The sequence below is a fragment of the Electrophorus electricus genome, chromosome 11, assembly GCF_041902795.1.
Source record: "Electrophorus electricus isolate QZ-2024a chromosome 11, ASM4190279v1, whole genome shotgun sequence".
NCBI lineage: Eukaryota > Metazoa > Chordata > Actinopteri > Gymnotiformes > Gymnotidae > Electrophorus > Electrophorus electricus.
The window spans coordinates 4,003,691-4,022,619 of NC_137507.1; the positions used below are offsets into that span (position 1 = coordinate 4,003,691).

At 43.0% G+C, this 18,929-nt stretch overlaps 1 protein-coding gene across 1 annotated transcript; it reads left to right on the forward strand.

The window, feature by feature from the left end:
• The first annotated feature begins 712 nt into the window (after nucleotides 1-712).
• On the forward strand, nucleotides 713-17,123 carry cdh10a (cadherin 10, type 2a (T2-cadherin)). The gene is made up of 12 exons (XM_027001282.3): nucleotides 713-865; nucleotides 5,376-5,732; nucleotides 8,916-9,210; nucleotides 11,788-11,907; nucleotides 12,520-12,687; nucleotides 12,915-13,099; nucleotides 13,674-13,927; nucleotides 14,172-14,308; nucleotides 14,414-14,535; nucleotides 15,275-15,383; nucleotides 15,500-15,751; nucleotides 16,137-17,123. The coding sequence occupies exons 2-12, from the start codon at nucleotides 5,517-5,519 to the stop codon at nucleotides 16,625-16,627; spliced, it is 2,349 nt and encodes a 782-aa protein (XP_026857083.1). The 5' UTR covers nucleotides 713-865; nucleotides 5,376-5,516; the 3' UTR covers nucleotides 16,628-17,123.
• Nucleotides 17,124-18,929: the final 1,806 nt, after the last annotated feature.

An 18,929-nucleotide genomic window follows, 5' to 3' on the forward strand; every position in this document is an offset into this window, starting at 1 on the left:
TGCGGATGAGAGAAGAATACCCACGGAACTGGGTTTAACTGGGATCTGGGCAGGAACAGCAAGCTCCTACATACATTTAAGCCTTCGCAGGGGTCTAATGCAACATGGCAGAAGTTGTATCAGGATTTTAGACTCTTTCTCTGACCGTGGTCCTTCAAATACATTCTTTCTTTCTTTCTTTCTTTCTTTCTTTCTTTCTTTCTTTCTTTCTTTCTTTCAAAACACAGCAAACGCCATGTTACCATAGATAGTAACACATATCTATTATATATTTTGATAAGGAAGAGAGATGACATCCTCCACTTCTCTGTCTTCAGAATTCCATCCATTTTGGCCATCTATTATTTACTGGTCCTTTATTCCAGGGCTTATATATACATACAAATCATTATTCCTGCTGCCTAAACCCACTGTCCTGGTTTCAATGCCTCAGTCGGCTGCCAACACTGGTCTCTTTTCCACATTCCTCCTCCCCGCCCTATCATAGCCTTATGAATGGCAACCAATCAGAAGCTGCCCCCCTCTGCAAACTGCATCCTTGTCTAGGCAAGAGCAAGAGAAAGGGGATCGAGTGAGGGAGTGTGAGAGAGAGAGAGATAGAGAGAGAGAGAGAGAGAGAGAGAGAGAGAGAGAGAGAGAGAGAGGGAGAGATAGAGAGAGAGAGAGAGAGAGAGAGAGAGAGAGGGAGAGGGAGAGATAGAGAGAAAGAGAGGGAGAGAAAGAGAGAGGCAGGCAGCTGGAGTCTCACACACAACTGTAGCTAGTCTTGGAATCTGAGCACTGCCAAGAGGCAAAGACAGGAGCCAGTGTCGCACTTCAATGAGAATGACATACACTCAAAAGAGCAAGGAAATCTTTTTCTAAGGTAAGAACCTTTCACTATGCACTACACTTCAGCTAAAAGCTCCACATTTTGAGCTGATAAAGCCAAACCTTTTCTCCTATTGTGATATTTCATATTGCATTGATTGCAAGTAATTCATTCTGGCAACTGGGTTCGAATAGACCCAACAACAGTCCAAGCCCTCCAACTGTGAATATATAACCTGTTTGAAACATGACTGATTAAGTATGTATTTTAATATGCAAATACCTGCAAATTTATTCATTTTCATACTAATGATGTCTGTTTCTGGAGGTTCGTATTCAGTGTCAATGTTGTTATGGTGATAGGACCCATAGAGCTAATCCTCTGCTACTACTTTTTTGTGCTCTGTATTTAATCATGAATGCAAAAAAAAGGAAACTTTCATGAACAGTTAATAGAAGTTAGGATTAATAAGATACATTATGAAACTGCTTAGAACACTCTGGCATGCATTTCACAGCTCACTTGTGAATACTGGTATCCTTAAACTACAGCAAAGAAATTGGTGAATCAAATGCACGCATTCTGCTAGACCCGTTTCATCTGAGCTTTACTCGTGAATTCAGTAGGAAGTGATGTTCCCTCAGAACCTCCTTATTCAACAGTCCAAAGAAGCTTCCTTCCTTCCATGTGTTGATTGTAAAAAAAAAAAAAGTGCGCGCAGTGGTCCAGGCAGACCTGCTCAGTGGTTTCCGTTGGGGATATTAGGCTCGGGGGGTGGGGGGGGGGGATTTGGGGGGAACAGCGAACTGCTTTGACGAGTCAGTCGCTGCTTCACGCTCCCTCCGTGAGCTGGAACCTGCCGTTTAATCTCACGGCACATGAATACCGAGATAAACTCTCAAAACCGTTAACGCAGAACGTGCGGTTGCCGGCCGCCTCTCTTCAAACGTTCTCCGGGAGGTCCTGGGCATTTTTCTCCACCAGGTTGAGCTTCTCGGGCTCTATACGGCCACATTCGAATGTGGAACTCAAAGGCTGCCAATAAATAAATGGCTGCTGTGTGCAATGCTGCCCAAAAAGGCTCCTTAGCGACTGGCGCGTATTCAGCCTGCTCCCCTTTGAAATCTACATTCTGTTAAAGTGGCCGCTCTCTGACACCCCATACGTAAATCCCCCCGGTTAGTTTGGGTGCTGTTTACTCTGATCTGATGTTTTATTCTGCTGTTAGACGTTCTGGCTGCACCTGAGCTGCCAAGCCTTGGAGCCTGCCTCCTGCCGCCGTGTGCTGACTGTGATTTATACATCTGAGCCGAACGCATAATGGCATGACTGTTCCGCACAAATTAAAGTGCACATTTCCTCCTAGCCGATGTCACATGTATAATTGCCTTTCAACGTGGAGATGAATCATGAGACAAAGTCACTTGCACTTTGATTCTGGATAGAACTCTCTCTCTCTCTCTCTCTCTCTCTCTCTCTCTCTCTCTCTCTCTCTCTCTCTCTCTCGCTTGCTTTCTTATGAAGAGAAGGATAGCAGTGAATGCAATTTGTCTCATAATGAGATAAAAGTCAGAGACAATCAATTTATTTCTTTGGAGATGATGTAATGATATTAATGTTCTCATTCCGAGCTACACTGCTGGGATACATTTCAGATGTTTTCCTGCCCACTAAGCTGGTAATTGAGAAAAGAAGACCGCATGTAGAAAATAACCATCAGCCTTACATAGCAGAAAGATTCATTATGTTCATTGACTCTACCCAATAGAAAAACCTGTTAAGTCCTAAGAGCCCATGAACATAATACAACAGAGTAATCATGGTGCACTTGAGAAAGGTCTTCTGAGTCCACAGTTGAATACTGAGCACCCCAAAAGAGGCTCTAATCCATGTTTGGACAAAACATGTGATTAATTTAATGAGACAAGACCTCCTTGGGGAAAAAAAAACTTCCCAAACTCACTGGTTTCATTAAAAGCCCTCAGCCCAACAAAAATCAGGGAATACGCTGTATCTAATAACCTTGATTATGCGAACCTGGACATATCAAAGCCTAGTCCTGAGGGCAGGCAATCAACATGCAGCAGATTTGATCTATATCAAAGTTTCAAAACAAAGAAGACAGGAGCATTAATATTACAGGGGAGGAAGCAGCTGGGAAAATGTCCGGCTAGAGACACGTGGTTGGGCTGAAGAACCGAGCAGACCGAGCAGAGAACATTGGAGAAGCTCTTGGGCTCCACCAAGTGGCCACTGCAGAATATGACATTTTCACTGCCACACAACCCGAAGACGTGAGTGAGTTTAGCTACGTAAAAGCAGTTAAGTCGCTGAAATACCAGCCAGAACTTTCCATGTGCAATATCGTATTCCCTTTTTGCTTTGTAGGGAAGATTCTGATAGAAATCCTATTATGCTTGCAGTCAGAGTAGCCCAGCAAATCGGCAGCTGATGGGTTAGTGTGGCTTATTCTCCATTACTTTATCACTGCTGAAGGTTTTTCTGAAGCAAATACATAGTCTGCGCTTACTATTCACCATACATTCAGAACTAATATCCACTATGCTAATGACGCTCATGGAAAATGGTTTAAATTATAGTCCTAATTAGAACATTCAATCATAATAATAATCAAAGAGGTTTAATTGTTACAAAAGGGACTTGGTTTCACACAAGCCTGAGGCCAAAAAGAGATTAACAGTGGAGTTAACGGTACTGAGCCGTATTTTGCATTTGAAGAACATTTATACAAGCAGCCGCTTAAAGCACTTTCACTCTGTAGAAAGTCATTAGATGACTGCTAGGCCTTTCAATTACAAAAGCAATTTAATTCTAATTTCTGGACCTTTATTATTTCATCCTTCAGTTTAACCCGAAAGAGTCACATTCTGATCTTCTGATCTTCCTAGTATTGGAAATCTTTGCAAATTGATACATTTGCTTTACAAGCGGCACGGTTTGTGTTCATTGTTGGGAAATGGGCAGCAGGATGCCACAAAGGTAGAGATGTGACAAGTGTTGAGAAATCAAACTGCCTGCATTCTCCACAGAAGGCACATTAGACGCTCCTGGCTTTGGTGGAAACTGACATTTCGTTCTTGACTGGCCGATTGTCTCACGTCTCTAAATATATTACTTTTGAAGTCAAGTCTGGGCAACGACACTTTCTTGCCTTTAAAACCCTTGTGCTGCAGTGCCTAAGGAAATGCAGCAAATAAATAAACAAACAAACAAACAAAAAGACCTGAAGGTAAAAGTGAGGAGAGCTGATCTCCGATAGTGGCAGGAGCAGTACGCAACCAGTCATGCTGAGATATTCCGCCTAAAAGCTGAGAAACAAATGCAGATGCCACGCTGCTCGGCTGAAGGTAATTATCGTATTAGAGAGGACGTCGTGCTGCTGGTCTTCACGGTGAAGGGGGATCTGAATCCCAGACATGTTGCTACACATAATCAAAGTCAACTGTATCGATTCAGTTAGCTATACGAGCGGCTTTGTACACACTCCGTTGCATTTATGCACCTGGGCTTCGCCTACGACAGCTTAATCCGCAGATGAAAAACTGGTGAGCGGAGACAGATCTGACATTGGGGAGGAGGAGGTGGCCTGTTGCTCTGTGAAGAAGATCTGTCTTGAGGCTTTCTGGAGCTGCACCCCTTGTTTTTGTGGATTACTCTTTGGCTCCGTAGAGGGTTTTGCATGAGGGCAACATGTAATCTTGATCAATACCTCTGACAGAGGATGAGGAGCAGCCCAGTAAATAAATAAATAAATAAATAAGTCGCTGTCACCATCTGTGGATGAAACCATAAGACAACTCACTCTTATAATCAGGGATCATTTTATGGATGCAGTCGCATACAAACGTATGCCTGTTGAGTGGGCACAGTAAAGGTATATTAATCCTGAATATAATGGCCATAATGCCACGTTACATTTTTATTTAATATCAAAGGTGTTGGATTGCAGTACATTTCACCATGTGATGGTTGAGTTGTGCAATCCTGTTTCCTGACTTAGGGCAAGCAGGGTTCAGCATGAATGCAGACAGCTGCATCCGAAATATGTCAGTGTGCTATTAAAATTGTATTGTTTACATGCACTTTTTCATGTAATAAAGTTTAGGTTATAATTAGTGACGCTCTGTGAATGAAGACCTCAAAGTTATCATGGCAATTTAGAACGGGTGGCTTGTAAACCTTGCTTTGATTTACTTTGGTATTGGAACAGTGGTTTATGGATGAGGGTTAAATGGTGATGCCATGTGATTTTGAGTTGCGATTAACTGAATGAGAACCTGCCAATAAAGGTGAAGTTTAATTCTTATACTATTGCCACTAAATTCCACAGTGAAGGGTGTACACAGTGGAATGATAAATCTCATAATGCATGCTTGTTATAGGACTATGGGCACATCAGAGACATCATCGTCGATGGAAGGCATAAAGATGAGATATTAATATTTTATTTTGTATCAAAGGGATGGCATCGCTCTAAATTGAATTTTTCTATTTGAGAGGAGTTGCTATGCTGTACCTCCAAAGAACTTTTTTAATTTTGCAGGGAATCAGAGGAAGATCAAAGTCTACGATGGCAGAGTTGCTGATCCAACCGTTTACATCATTTCCCATTCAGCGCCTTCCTTATTAGATTATTTATCCGGAGTTGTGCCTGTCTTGGGGATCAGTCGGAAACAGCCAAGTGATGATTCACTTTGCCTGGCTCTTCCTGCTGTTCTGCCTCCTCCCCCTGAGCTCACCCGTCATGGTGGTTAGGGGCCGGACCGGCCCGCCCCGCCCGTTCGGTCACTCGCTGCAGATGGACGGGAGGGTGCTGCACCGATCCAAACGTGACTGGATGTGGAGGCAGTTCTTTCTGTCGGAGGAGTACACAGGAAGCAGCTATCAGTATGTGGGGAAGGTAAGAGGCCTCGCTGGGCCCGGGAATCAACTCGTCGTGTCTTGCAAACAAGCCCTCCCCTGGCCGAGGGGGTTGGGGGGTCGGGTGGATGTGAAGAAATGAAAAGTTCTCTTTGGTTCTCTTTGAGGTTTATGTGGCATGACATATTATTTGAATATGAATGCATGGCAGGCATTTTGAAAATACCTGATGCCATTATCAAAGGGAAAAAAATATATAAAGCAGACGAAAATGTGAATTACACACTCACTGATGCATGAATATTCAGAAATGAGAGAGAGAGAGAGGAGAGGGGGCAAATAGCAGGGAGCAGAGTGAGGGGGGTAGTGTTTTTTGTACCCAGTTTGTGCCTGGTTTTACTGTTCTCATTTCTAGGACAAAGTGGCTCACTAGGGACATGACAGGAATTGACAATTACAGGCTATTTCATTTTCTCTCTCCCCCTCTTTTTTTTCACCCATTGACTTCCTACCCAACTGCAGCGGCTATGTGAAGGTGGGGGCGGTTGGTGCGATTCATCAAGCTACAATTCAGACACTTGCCAAATTTATGCCACGCTGATCGCGAAAAGAAAAACCCACTCCACTAGGCCCTTCTCTGCTCCTACCGTGCACTGATCAGGAGGTGTAACTCGGTATTCCAATAAAACTGCTGTCTTGCCATTGCAGACAGAAAGGCAACAGTTTGGTTGTTACAGATTGGCTCTGTTTAATGAACACTTAGATGGGTTCTGGCTTCAGATGCAGGTGTTCGATTATCCTGAAGTCCTAATGGAGTGGTTTGAATCCTACCTTAACAGAGTTCAGCTGGAGAGTTCGGTAGGCATTCTAAACACCAATCAAGTCTTGTTTAAACAGTCAGTCTTCCATCTAATAACTCCTTTGAAAGGGTCTTTGAGATTTCTGCACGGCCAATGTCACACTACATATCAAAGGAGTAATTTAGAACCAAAACACTTGTTTGACCTTAGCCTCAGCTATGCCGCTATATAATATGAGACAGGCACTCCATTTTTCTGGGAAGTTGCAAGGCCCAGTTAGTCACCCGCTAATGACTGCTGGTGTAGTTTGGCATGTGATTCATGGTGAGCAAGTCTGATGAGCGAGTAGATGGATCATACTGGATCACACCAGCTGGCTAGTAATTAGGCCAAGCTGGGCTAGCCACTAGCTCTTTCTAAGAATAGCCAGACGAAGCCAACGTCGCCTCAGTCGCTCACTGTGCAACGCAGTAAGCAATCGGTGCAACTATATGATCACATTTGCATCTGCAGTTGCATATAACGCAAGAAGGGGTAAGCAAATAAACCAGTCCAATCCATAAAAAGTATTTTCAGATCTGTATGTGATAGGGTCCATCCCCCATCCCACTCTGCCCAATTCAAATACCATTTCTCACATATCCGGGCGCTGCTTCATTAACGGGCCTGACCCAATTCCTATAGATCTTGTTTAAAACCTAATAGAACATAAAGGTATTTTTGAACTGGGAATGGGAGGTTGTCTCTGGGGGAAAGCCCAGCTCCCTGTACCTCTTCATTATGTGGAACCCGGAAATGTCATTTCCAATGTCCTGCCCATCCGAGTCCAGCTTCGGCTCTCTGGGATTGGCAGGCAGACATTTTGAAGAGAAGTTAATAGCTACCATTTTTCAGAATGGCCATCAGAAGATAAGTACTACCCGCGATAACATCTTCAAATGCTTGGTTGCGTGTACCCTAGCCCTACATGAAAACTGGCATTTCAGACAGATGCTTTGAGCTCCCCTCCTCAGGAACTAGGCCAGGCATCTGTGTCTTCAGGGTGACTTCAGTCCTTCTTAGTTATTCATAGGAAAATGGATCATTTATCAGGAAGGGGGAGACCAATTATTATTTTGAACAGCTAGGAGTAGAGACCTAACTGTTTTTAATTTTGTTTGTTTTATTGCATGCAATAACTTATAAATAAACAGCTGCACTGCCATGTTTTGTTTTTTTTTCCATCTTATTTAACTGGGTCAAGGAGCTGTAAAGTGAGTTCCTTCTTGGGTTAGTCGTCCTATGCCTGGAATTTTCCATCATGATTTTGACCTTGAAACATAATTTTATGCTCTTTGTGCCTGGCACACCTCTAATATAAGTCCCAACTACTCAAGGTCTTTCTCGGTTCGTTAGCTGTATTATGGTGCATATTACATTTTGTCAAAAGCGTATTGGTATTCAGTGGTGAAATGAATGAACTTGAATTTTTTGGTTTTTCATTTAGAAACATAATGCCATCAAATTAAATTTTTTATTTTTTTTTGCCTGTTATAGCTTCCATATTTCATTGCTTTTGCAAGAATCCTTTTCTAGAGGGGAGAAAAAATATCTGCGCTTTCTACTTTTTTGTCTCAATATCACAAAATGTGTAAAAAGATGTATGCTCCTTTAATTAACTCATTCATCTGCTTATTGATTCGTTCATTAGGGCACAGCTCTCTTTATAAATACCCAGAAAACTATCAAAAATAGAGAGGTGGTTTGGGCAACAAGTGCATCCCATGACCTGGCCACAAGTCTTGAACAGCACACATGAATGAAAACTTAACAAGGTATCAGCAGACAGAGCACAGAAGTGTCAGAGCTGGAGGGCAGTCTGTTTCTTCCAGGTGTTGCAAACACACAGTACTCTTGGCAAGCATGCCACAATGTTACATGTACAGTCCCTCCTGGTGCAAGACATTTACTGGTGGTCTTAGCTGATTCTATAAACATGGATTTTAAGGTCTAGATAAAATGTGAGGGTGTAGAATATGTGGATGGATGGTTGGATAGATAAAAATAGCTTTTTAAATGAAAGCAACATGTATAATAGAATACTGAGAAAAATATATGCAGTAGATGAAATTCACATTAAAGTGCAGAAAGCACTTATTCATTTTTTAAAATAAATTTTCAGTAGAATTACCTACATCATTGTAGCTGAAAAACAGAGAGAAAAATCCAAGTGGGCTAAAAGCTTAATTAGTATTTCATTAAATAATTTTTAAAAACATGTCTTCTGAAAACTCAGAGCTGCTTATAATCTGCTATGGAGAGCTTTCTTTCTAAAAGCTTTTTCTCATAAACCATAATCCACCAGCTATGGTTGAGCATCCATCAGACTATAAGAAACAGCAGGACATCGGTTTAGCATTCATTTATCCTTTCTCTCTGTTCAGCTTCGGTCAGATAAGGACCGAGGAGACGGCACCGCGAGGTACGTCCTCTCTGGGGAAGGAGCTGGTACCATCTTCCGCATCGATGAAAAGTCGGGCGACCTCCACGCCACGCAGAGGCTGGACCGTGAGGAAAAGGCGTCCTACACGCTGCAAGCGCAGGCCTTCAACAAGTACACCGGCCTCCCCCTGGAGCCTGCCACGGAGTTCATCGTCAAGATCCATGACATCAACGACAATGAGCCCAAATTTACCAAGGATGTCTACTCGGCTAGCGTGCCCGAAATGTCTGACGTCGGTGAGGGAATTCATGTCGCCGTTCTGCTTGTTTGTCGTTGGGTTGCTTTCTTCCTCTTCTTCCTCTTGTTTTTTTTTCCTTCAATGTCACAATCGATTACTCTTGGGAGCAGTGTCTGCGATTCTGTCATCCCAGCTTTTAAGGTCAAGGATGGCTCAGCGCCTCTGGTTTCCGAGACTTTTATCTTTTTTGACAAGCCTGTGGAGCATGAAGAATGTCAGTGAGTGCAGCTTTGGAACTAAAGTGTAATGCTTGGGTTTCATGACCAATTTTTTCCCCTTTACATTCCAGTCTCCCGTTGTCTATGAGCATGTGGTGCCACTCAGTATACCCGGGTTGGCAATATAGTCGTAATCGGAAGCAAAGGTAGCATTGACCATAGTGTCTGTTATGCAGTCTTTCCAGCCAGTTTCCTAGAAACCTATGCATTAGGTACACCTTTCAGATGTCTAATTAGAGTCTGCAGCCCACAGACTGTGTTAGATGTTCTCTAGCCCTTCTTTAATGATCATCTGCTTATCACGGGATCACCGTTAAATGGATAATTTATCACTCCACACCCAGTTTTAGCAGAAGGGTTGTTCCTGATACACTTGTGCCAGCTCTGCTCCGGAAGTAGCATCCACGTTGTTGAAAACTCAAAACATTGGCATGGCAGTGGAAAGTTTAACTCTTCTTGGATCCAGTCAGTTGGTTAACTAATGTATTTTCTTGGATAGAATTTCATGCTGGTTGTTTTGTGCCTTTAATCTGCTAACAGCACGACAAGGCTCCCCAAGCAACATGGGGCCAAGGAAGTCGAGAACACAGTGGTAGGAGCTGTCAGCTGAGACTGAACCCGTGAACCTTTGAACCGCCACAATACGAAAGTTAAAAGAAAAGAAAGAACAAAGCAAAAGCACATTGCATTGGCGAGCGGATCATGGAGAAGATCAGAATGCATGGGACTTAAAACATATAGTAGTTCACCAACCGGTTGTAGACCCAGATGAATAGCTTTCATGGATTAGGAAATCCAAAGGTGTGGCTATGTTTAAGGCTGTAATACCAAGCTTTACTTGGCCACTGGATTTTTTGGGGGGTTGGATAATTGCTGTCTTTCTGAATCTTAGCAGGTGAAAGCCTTTGTCAGAAACTACAAGAAAGGGATGACCAATTAAAGTCAAAATGCGACAGCAGCAGAGAGATTCAACTTGAATAAAATTCTGAAATATGAGTGAAAAGGTACAGGCAATTTGACTGTTGTGATGCATTTAAAGATGAATAGGAATGGTTGTAGTTTCTTCTTACTTACTGAATGATAAGTAGCATTGGAGGCATGGAGCATAGTGTGCAAAGTCATGAAGACTACATGGTGCCACATGGGTGTCATGATATACGTTATTAGGTTGTCGTGGTTTTGGGATGCATGAATTGCATTCTAGGTGGACTATGACATGTAAGCAGATCCTGGAGACACCAAAAATGTAAATAGCAGTGAAATAAAAATGTTTCTCACAATTAAATTCTATGGTGATGGGCTGTAATGTGAAAGTCCCACCAGTAGGAAATGCAGGAAAGCAGGAAAGATGCACTGTAGAGTATTCTAGTACTTTCTACTAACGGTATATTGAAGTTGCTAAAAAAAAATTGCCCCACATAATTTTATTTATGCATGCAAATTTATGTGTGAATGAAACCCCTTTAAGTGCTTTGGCCTCTTTTGGGCCCTTGTGAACTGTATAAGACTAAGATGATTCCATTTGCATGTCCTATCACATTTTCTACTTTACATCTAATTTTAATTCCTTCTTTATCACCCCAGTGTCACACAATCAGAAGCATGGCTTGGTGGTGACATTCTGACATATGACTCAAGCACTTTCAAATTCCTCCAAGAAATGCAGTAGAGCATGCATATTTAAGCGTTTCGCTGCTGTGTGTAATATGACAGCAACCCCTGGGCATCCTAGTCCACAAACACAGGAGCAGTCTGCTTGGTGTCTTTATCCGTAGATTAATCATCTGACAAGCCTCTCTAACACCAATCTAGCTCTTCATGTTCAAAGGGAGGACCTTTGCCCGAAGAGCACAGCATTACCATAATATGACTTGTCCACGACTGGGCCACAGTCCACTGGTGAATTTCAACGCGTGCATCTGTTATTGACCTAGGGTAGCGGGCATTCAAAGCAGAAAGATTAAATGTGCCAGCAGCCATGTCCTATGATAGATGTTAATGCTTTTGTCTCAACCAACAGCAACCACAGCAATGATAACAGTAACAATACTTTCAATTTTTATTTTGCATTAGTTTTAAATTGCAAGAAATACCTGCAAAATTATTATCATTATTATTATTATTATTATTATTGTTGTTGTTATTGTTGTTGTAGTAGTAGTAGTAGTTGTTGTTGTTGTTGAATTTTTCCCCCAATGTTAATAGAAATTTCCCTTCCTTTGAAGGTTATATACTTTAGAATAAAACCACATTTGTTAACATTTGATCTTTGACCTGGGCATTTTTGCTAATTCATAAGTAAAGGCTTGGCCGAGTGATTGACCCCACTGCTGGTGCAATGTCTCCTCTGCTCCTAGGTACCTTTGTGATAGAAGTCAATGCTACCGATGCAGATGACGCCTCATATGGTAATAGTGCTAAGCTTGTGTACAGCATCCTGCAAGGTCAGCCATACTTCTCAGTGGAGCCTGAGACAGGTGGGTCCTCCAAACATATGGAGAACAGCATATGCTATGGTGCCTTCCCAAGGCTCATTTTTCAAGAAGATCTATGCAGCCCACGCCAAACTGGTGATGGATCGCAGTATGTGATGGATTCATGTGCACATCATATTGCAAGGCATCGAAAACGGAAGCCTCTAAGAGAATAATAATAATAATATTATTATTATTATTATTATTATTATTATTATTAATAATGTTGAAGCATTTACTTATACTACAGTAAAAGCATCAGTTTTTCCTAGACCATTTCCTCCCACAGGGTGTTCCTGTTATGTCACTGTGGGAACGTATGCTGCTGCAGTAACATCACACCAATCCTCCTTGCTCTTCCTCCCCTTTCCTCAATCTGGCCTCAGCTTTGCTAAAAGTATTGCCATGCACCAGTTGTTCTTATACTGCAGCCTATATATTCCAGAGTATACAGTTTGACACCCTTTGAGCTACCAAGGGCTGCAGCAGCAGTTGACTAAGACCTCAAAAACTGTCTATTGCCCTGACTGTTCTTGGGGGAGTCATGTTGGGGAAATGTGAACGTACGGATCTATGATTTTGCGCCATGCTCCTTATACATGCGTTCTTGTGCAGGGATTGTGAGAATAGCCCTTTCCAACATGGACCGGGAGGTCCGCAAAGACTACCAGGTGGTTATCCAGGCCAAGGACATGGCAGGACAGATGGGAGGTCTCTCTGGAACCACCATGGTCAATGTGACCCTTACAGACATTAACGACAGCCCCCCACGCTTTGCCTTCAGTATGTTATGGACACATCATATTTTGTACACCAACATTAATTTAATAGCAGTACACAGACACTTACAAGAAATAAACTGACAATGAAAATATATTTTGAATGATAGGTTGGACTTCAACATGTTGAAGATCCAGGTCTTATAATAATAACGTCCTCTAGCTGTTTGTCCAGTGAAATGAGGTAACACTATTATGCAGTGAACCAATTAAAAACTTACCGTCTTAAAGGTTCGTACCAAATGAGTGCTTCCGAGTCAGCAGAAATTGGCAAACCGGTGGGTGAGCTCAAAGCCAACGATGGAGACGAAGGAAAGAACGCTGAGATGAAGTACAGGATTGTTGACGGGGATGTGAAAGACTCGTTCGACATCATCACAGATGAGCGACAAGCAGGCATCATTCTCATCAGGAAGGTGAAAGTGACAAAACAACTTCTGACAAACATTTCTGTGTGCTTTGACTCCACCGTAGTGTGGGGAGCACGGTGTTGTCCTACAACATCAAGACAGATGTGCTGTAGGGAACAGTCCGTGAACCAACAGAGTGCCTTTAAATGTTGCGATGTCTAAATAGAACAAGGATGTATAGCTATTTACAGCATCCAGTTAATTAAAAGTTATGAGACAAAGTAATACGACTTGCAACATTTCTCCCCTGTGCTCTGAATGGAAGACTTTAGAGCTGTGTTAATTAGTCCAAATGAAATTTGTTTTTGAAGACTTTTGAAGAGTTTTGTTTTTTTTTCTGGAGGGCTTCACCTCACACATCCCTGGTTTAGAGCACCATCTATTACAGCATTTGCTAAATAGCCTTATCTAGGGAGACTTTCATACTGATCTGAAGGAAAATGTGCTGGCCTCCTGGGATTCAAACCCATGACGTTAGTGATGCAAGCAGCTTGCTCTATCTACAGTACTCTATTAGGGGAGCTGCAGGAATGCTGTTTATGATGGTAACTTGTTGACGATGTTCTCTGTCATTTTTAAGAAACTGGATTATGAGAGCCGGCGGGTTTACACCATCAAAGTGGAAGCGACCAACACGCACATGGATGCCGACTTTGCGCACCTGGGCCCGTTCTCAGACACAGCTATCGTGAAGATCACCGTTAAGGATGAGGATGAGCCACCGGTCTTCAGCAGGCCGCTGTTCGTCATCGAGGTGAACGAAGACACGCCAAAGGGAAGCATTATTGGCACAGTTACAGCCTGGGACCCTGATGTAACCGATCACCCCGTGCTGTAAGGAACTTGTTCAATGATATTTTTTGAAAAAAAGTCAGTTGTTCAAAGGTATCTGAGGTTGGATTGTTATGTATAAAATGCATTTATCTGGCATAACCCTCTTAACTAAACTGAAGGACACCGCACTTGCAGGACTAACTATAGAAATCCATAAACTCACTCATAGTGCTGTATGAACTCTAGATATATACGAATATTCTGACAGATATCAAAGTAACTTTAGCCTAACGACCCCTGGTAGGTTCGCAATAGACCAGCACACGGATCCCGACAGACTCTTCCACATCGACCCCAGAAATGGATCCATCACGACCTTGAAACCTCTCGATAGAGAAGTGTCAAACTGGCATAACATCTCTGTGCTCGCCAGCGAAATGAGTGAGTTCCCATTCACAAGCCGAACACATGGTCACGTACAGTAATATACCACGTGGCACGCCCAAACCTTTACCGCTACAGTTTCGATTTCCTATTTTTCATCAGATAACCCTCACCAGCGGAGCCGAGTTCCTGTCTTGATAAAAGTCCTGGACGTGAACGACAACGCACCCGAGTTTGCCATGCTTTACGAGACGTTTGTTTGTGAGAATGTGAAACCTGGACAGGTATTTGCCATCGCGCTTTTTGAAAGTTCATAGCACAGTTCTGATGGGAGGGGTTCTACTATTATAAAGTAACAAAGAGGCACTAATTACAGAACACCTGAATATGGTTGTGCAAATATGTAAAAATACTGGGCGTACCATTTGATGAATTGTGTTAAATTTTGCCCTGTTGATTTCATTATAACAGAAGGTATTAAATAATAGGCTGTTAGATGACAGAATTAGATTGTGAATGCATGTGGAACAAGATTTGTGAGGCAAAGACAGAGCGGACGACAATAAAATAGAGTCTAAGACAGTAGAGGACAACACCTTCCCTATCGTGAAATAAATGATTGAAAATGAAGTTGCTGAAAATACTACAGCTTGTTTCTGGCTTGCATTGGGAGGGCAAGATAACAAGTATCGTGAAGGGTATGGCTAGAAGACCTCAGTGAACAAAAACAGACAGAACCGTGAACTTTGTGTGAGTGTTAGTGTTTGGCCTATACAGTTGTTTGGGTGTATTTGTGCATTCTATTCGAGGTCAAGTCTGAGAAAACAAATTTGTTCGTATTTCCAGTACATGTAATTGACAATTTTTATAAACAAATTTACTTCAGATTCAGTTTTTCAGATTTTAAATGCATTTTAGATCCCATATCTATAAGCAATATTTCTACAAGTGAACAAAATCATATGTTTTGCACTTTTTTGTTTTATATTTAATGTTTTTTCTGTATTACTGCTCTGTTTCCAGCTAATTCAAACAATCAGTGCCATAGACACAGACGAGCCACTCATTGGCCACAAATTTGTATTCAGTCTCAGCAGCAGCAATCCAAACTTCACCATATTTGACAACGAAGGTGAATCACTTTCTTTGGCTCTTTAGAGCGCGGCTCTCTCGAATTTCCCCCGCTCTCTGCTCAGTGCACAGCCACAGGCGAAAACTCAAACGCAACCCATTACACCCCCCCCCCAGATAACACCGCTAGGATTCTCACCCGAAGGGGTGGGTTCAGCAGACAGGAAGTGAGTGTCTACTTCCTGCCCGTGGTCATCTCGGACAATGACTACCCCATCCAGAGCAGCACCAGCACGCTGACCGTCCGCGTGTGCGGCTGCGACGGTACTGGCAACATGCGCTCATGCAGCGTGGACGCCCTCCTGCTGTCAGCGGGGCTGAGCACCGGCGCCCTGGTGGCCATCCTCCTCTGCATCATCATCCTCCTCAGTACGTGGTCATTTACCGCACACATCCACACGATGGATGGGCAATATAATAATATGCTAATGTATACGTTGTAGCCAATGAAAATCTGAGAATGAAAGCCCTTTTAACTAATATCTGTGAATATAATGGTTCTTTTCACATTACATCTGCTTTGGCTGATAGAAGCTTAAAAATCAAGAAATTAGGTTTTTTTTCCCCCCCCATCTCATCATGTTCGTAGCAAGCGGGTGACTAGTTACTGTTGATAATCGATTTTTTGAATTGTCAATAACCAGCAAAGCAATGTGTGTCTTTGTTTATTAGGGCATCTTTATGCCGTGCTTGGATCTATTGCAACAGTCCTTCAACTAAAAAGTGTGTGGTGTGTGTGTGATTACTGCCGCAGTGATCGTGGTGCTGTTCTCGGCCCTGCGACGGCAGCGGCGGAAGGAGACCCTGATCATGTCCAAGGAGGATGTGCGGGACAACGTGGTCAGCTACAACGACGAGGGCGGCGGCGAGGAGGACACGCAGGCCTTCGACATCGGCGCTCTGCGCAACCCGGAGGCGGTCGAGGGCAGCAAGACGCGACGGGACATCATCCCCGAGATGCTGTTCCCATACCGGCGGGCGTCGCCGGCCAGTGAGTGCGCCGACGTGCGGGACTTCATCGGCGGGCGGCTGCGTGACAGCGACGCCGACCCCACCGCTCCACCCTACGACTCGCTTGCCACCTACGCCTACGAGGGCAGCGGCTCCATCGCCGACTCCCTCAGCTCGCTGGAGTCGTCGCTCGCCGAGGGCGACCACGAGTACGATTACCTCAGCACCTGGGGGCCGCAGTTCAAAAAGCTGGCCGACATGTACATTGGCAAGGAGGGCGGCGCGGCCACCTAGCTGCACGGCATGAAGCGAATGCCCCACCCCGGCCGCTAACGCCCGTGAGACGCCCCTGATCCAGAGGGATTAACCCGCCCTACCACTCACCCGCTTGATTGTTTTTCTACTGACTCTCGCTGACTTTCACTTTTGCTATCTGGTGGATTCTTCGTCGACTATGTTGTGGCCATTGTGTGCTGATGAGAGGAGTGTTAGTGATCTTGTTGGTTCCATTTGTTCTCAAACAGAAAAAAAAAACTCTAAACAAAACAAACTCAGCACGTAATGGATGGCTGTTCTGGGCTAAACAGGAAGCACAGAACTACTGCAGCAAGGACAATTTGGCTTCGTTCGCTCGTGTCAAAGGTTTCGTTCACTTCATTTGCCAAGCTGTGGATAACACTGAAATCAAACACAGAAGTGTCAGAAATGCTGCAAAACACTGGCTTGTTTCCGAACGCTGTTGAAGTGTTTTATATCCATATTTTTTATGAATATATTTTAATAAAAAATACAAATGCACTATTGTCTTCAGTGTGTCCTCGCAGCAGTGTGGAATGGAGGCAGTCTAAGCTTAGCTGAAGTCATGTGAAAACGGAACGGAAGGGGAGGTTGTCGAAGCTATCATGGCAGCATCTGTTGACAGAACCCCTGGTCACCTACAAGGCGGCTGTGTAGATCGCCAGGGTCAGCCACAGTGCAGGCCTACAGCAGGATACCTGTTTTAGGGGATGTCATCTGTGTACAGTAGGTCACCTGTTTACGCACAGGGGAAAATGGCACAAAGAACATAGATGTTTTCTAATTGAAACTTAAAAGGTGCAAATTATCGCTAACATGTCTCCAGACTTGCGTCTTCAAGGGTAACGTGACAGTGACGTTAGCCGGGAATGTGAAGATCTCTGCTGAACGCGCATTAGGTGTTTTGGTCCCTTTGCTCATTTCCCTTCTTTTGCTCAGGATGAAGTGGGGTGCCAAACGTAACGAACCTGTAAGGTCTGTTGGGCTTTTGCTCCGTTAGGGGTCACGTGGGTCACACACAGGCCTGAAATCATTATCGTGGATGTGTGGGAGGGATGGAAGTTATTCTCTCCAAATAAAATGCCTTTGTAACATATATATAATATGAATTAGCTGATATAGGCAAGACCCTTTTGAAGGGAGTGTAATCAAAAGAGCTTGTTGTTCTTATGTTTGCTAATGGTTTAAGCTTCTGAAGAGCGCCACTGCGAACGTCAGTGTGAGCGCGAACATTTGCAGTGGTTGTAGAAGGAAGGAATATAACAGGAAGTGCTCTTGACTGGCAAACGACCCCTTGAGTCCATCAAAAGCAGAATGGAAACACTGAAGTAACATTTACTATGCAGCAGTGATAACAGTCAAGAGCGTAGAACCACTGCGACAGCTGAGCAAAACATAAGTCTGTATATTACATGAATCTTTATTTAAACACTCTATAATGTTAAAGGGCACTGCAATTACGCTTTGTAAGATGACTGTTCTCCCAGTTGTTTCAGACATTATTAGACAACAGTGAACTGTCTGCAGGTCCTGCAGGAGCACCAAAAAGAAAGCCCACAGTTCACCTAATAATAAAATAATAATAAAATTGGACCTGCAATTGTTTACACATCCAAAAGTGTTACATGTTCAGGGCCATTAACAAATTGCTGAAGGAACTTATTGCTGAAATTTCATCCCAAAAGATCCACAACATCAGAACACACCAGTTTATTTATTTATTTGTTTGTTTGTTTTTGCCCAGTTAAAGCAGTGTTATTATGTTATAGAAGAGTCTCATACTTTAGATAAGGCATGTAAGCAGTCATCTTATATTGTCACGCACTGCTTAATGTGCATGAATTGGCCACTCACCAGTGTTCTTTGATTACCAGAACAATGGCAAATTTTCATTCTCATTTGCTCTAGTCAGATTACTGTAATTTAGATTACTTAACATTAACTGCAACAGTTAGAAATGCTTTCATGAATGCTTACCTTTTTACCTGAAGGAGCAGTGCTGATTCGGAGCTGATGTTTGACTTTTGGGGTCATTTTCATCTTACCATATTTAAATGACTCCAAACCCAAATCTACAAGTTTTGTAAAATGATTGCCATACATGATATGCAAAACATATCATACATTTTCATACAAGTGTTTTCGGGTTTACGATTTATTTATTTATTTATTTGTGTATTTAAGTATTTATTCATTTTTAGTTATTTCCAGTCCTTACCACAAGGTGGCGGGATTGAGCTGTCACAGCATCTGAGACATTAAGAGGCACTATGACTAACTGTAACAAATAACTGTAGGG

Bases quoted from the DNA above. Each gene is read 5' to 3' on its own strand.
- cdh10a (XM_027001282.3), top strand. From the start codon at position 5,517: ATGATTCACTTTGCCTGGCTCTTCCTGCTGTTCTGCCTCCTCCCCCTG. The intron at 9,211-11,787 runs GTGAGGGAATTC...CTCTGCTCCTAG, and splicing joins GCCCGAAATGTCTGACGTCG to GTACCTTTGTGATAGAAGTC. The intron at 13,100-13,673 runs GTGAAAGTGACA...GTCATTTTTAAG, and splicing joins GCATCATTCTCATCAGGAAG to AAACTGGATTATGAGAGCCG.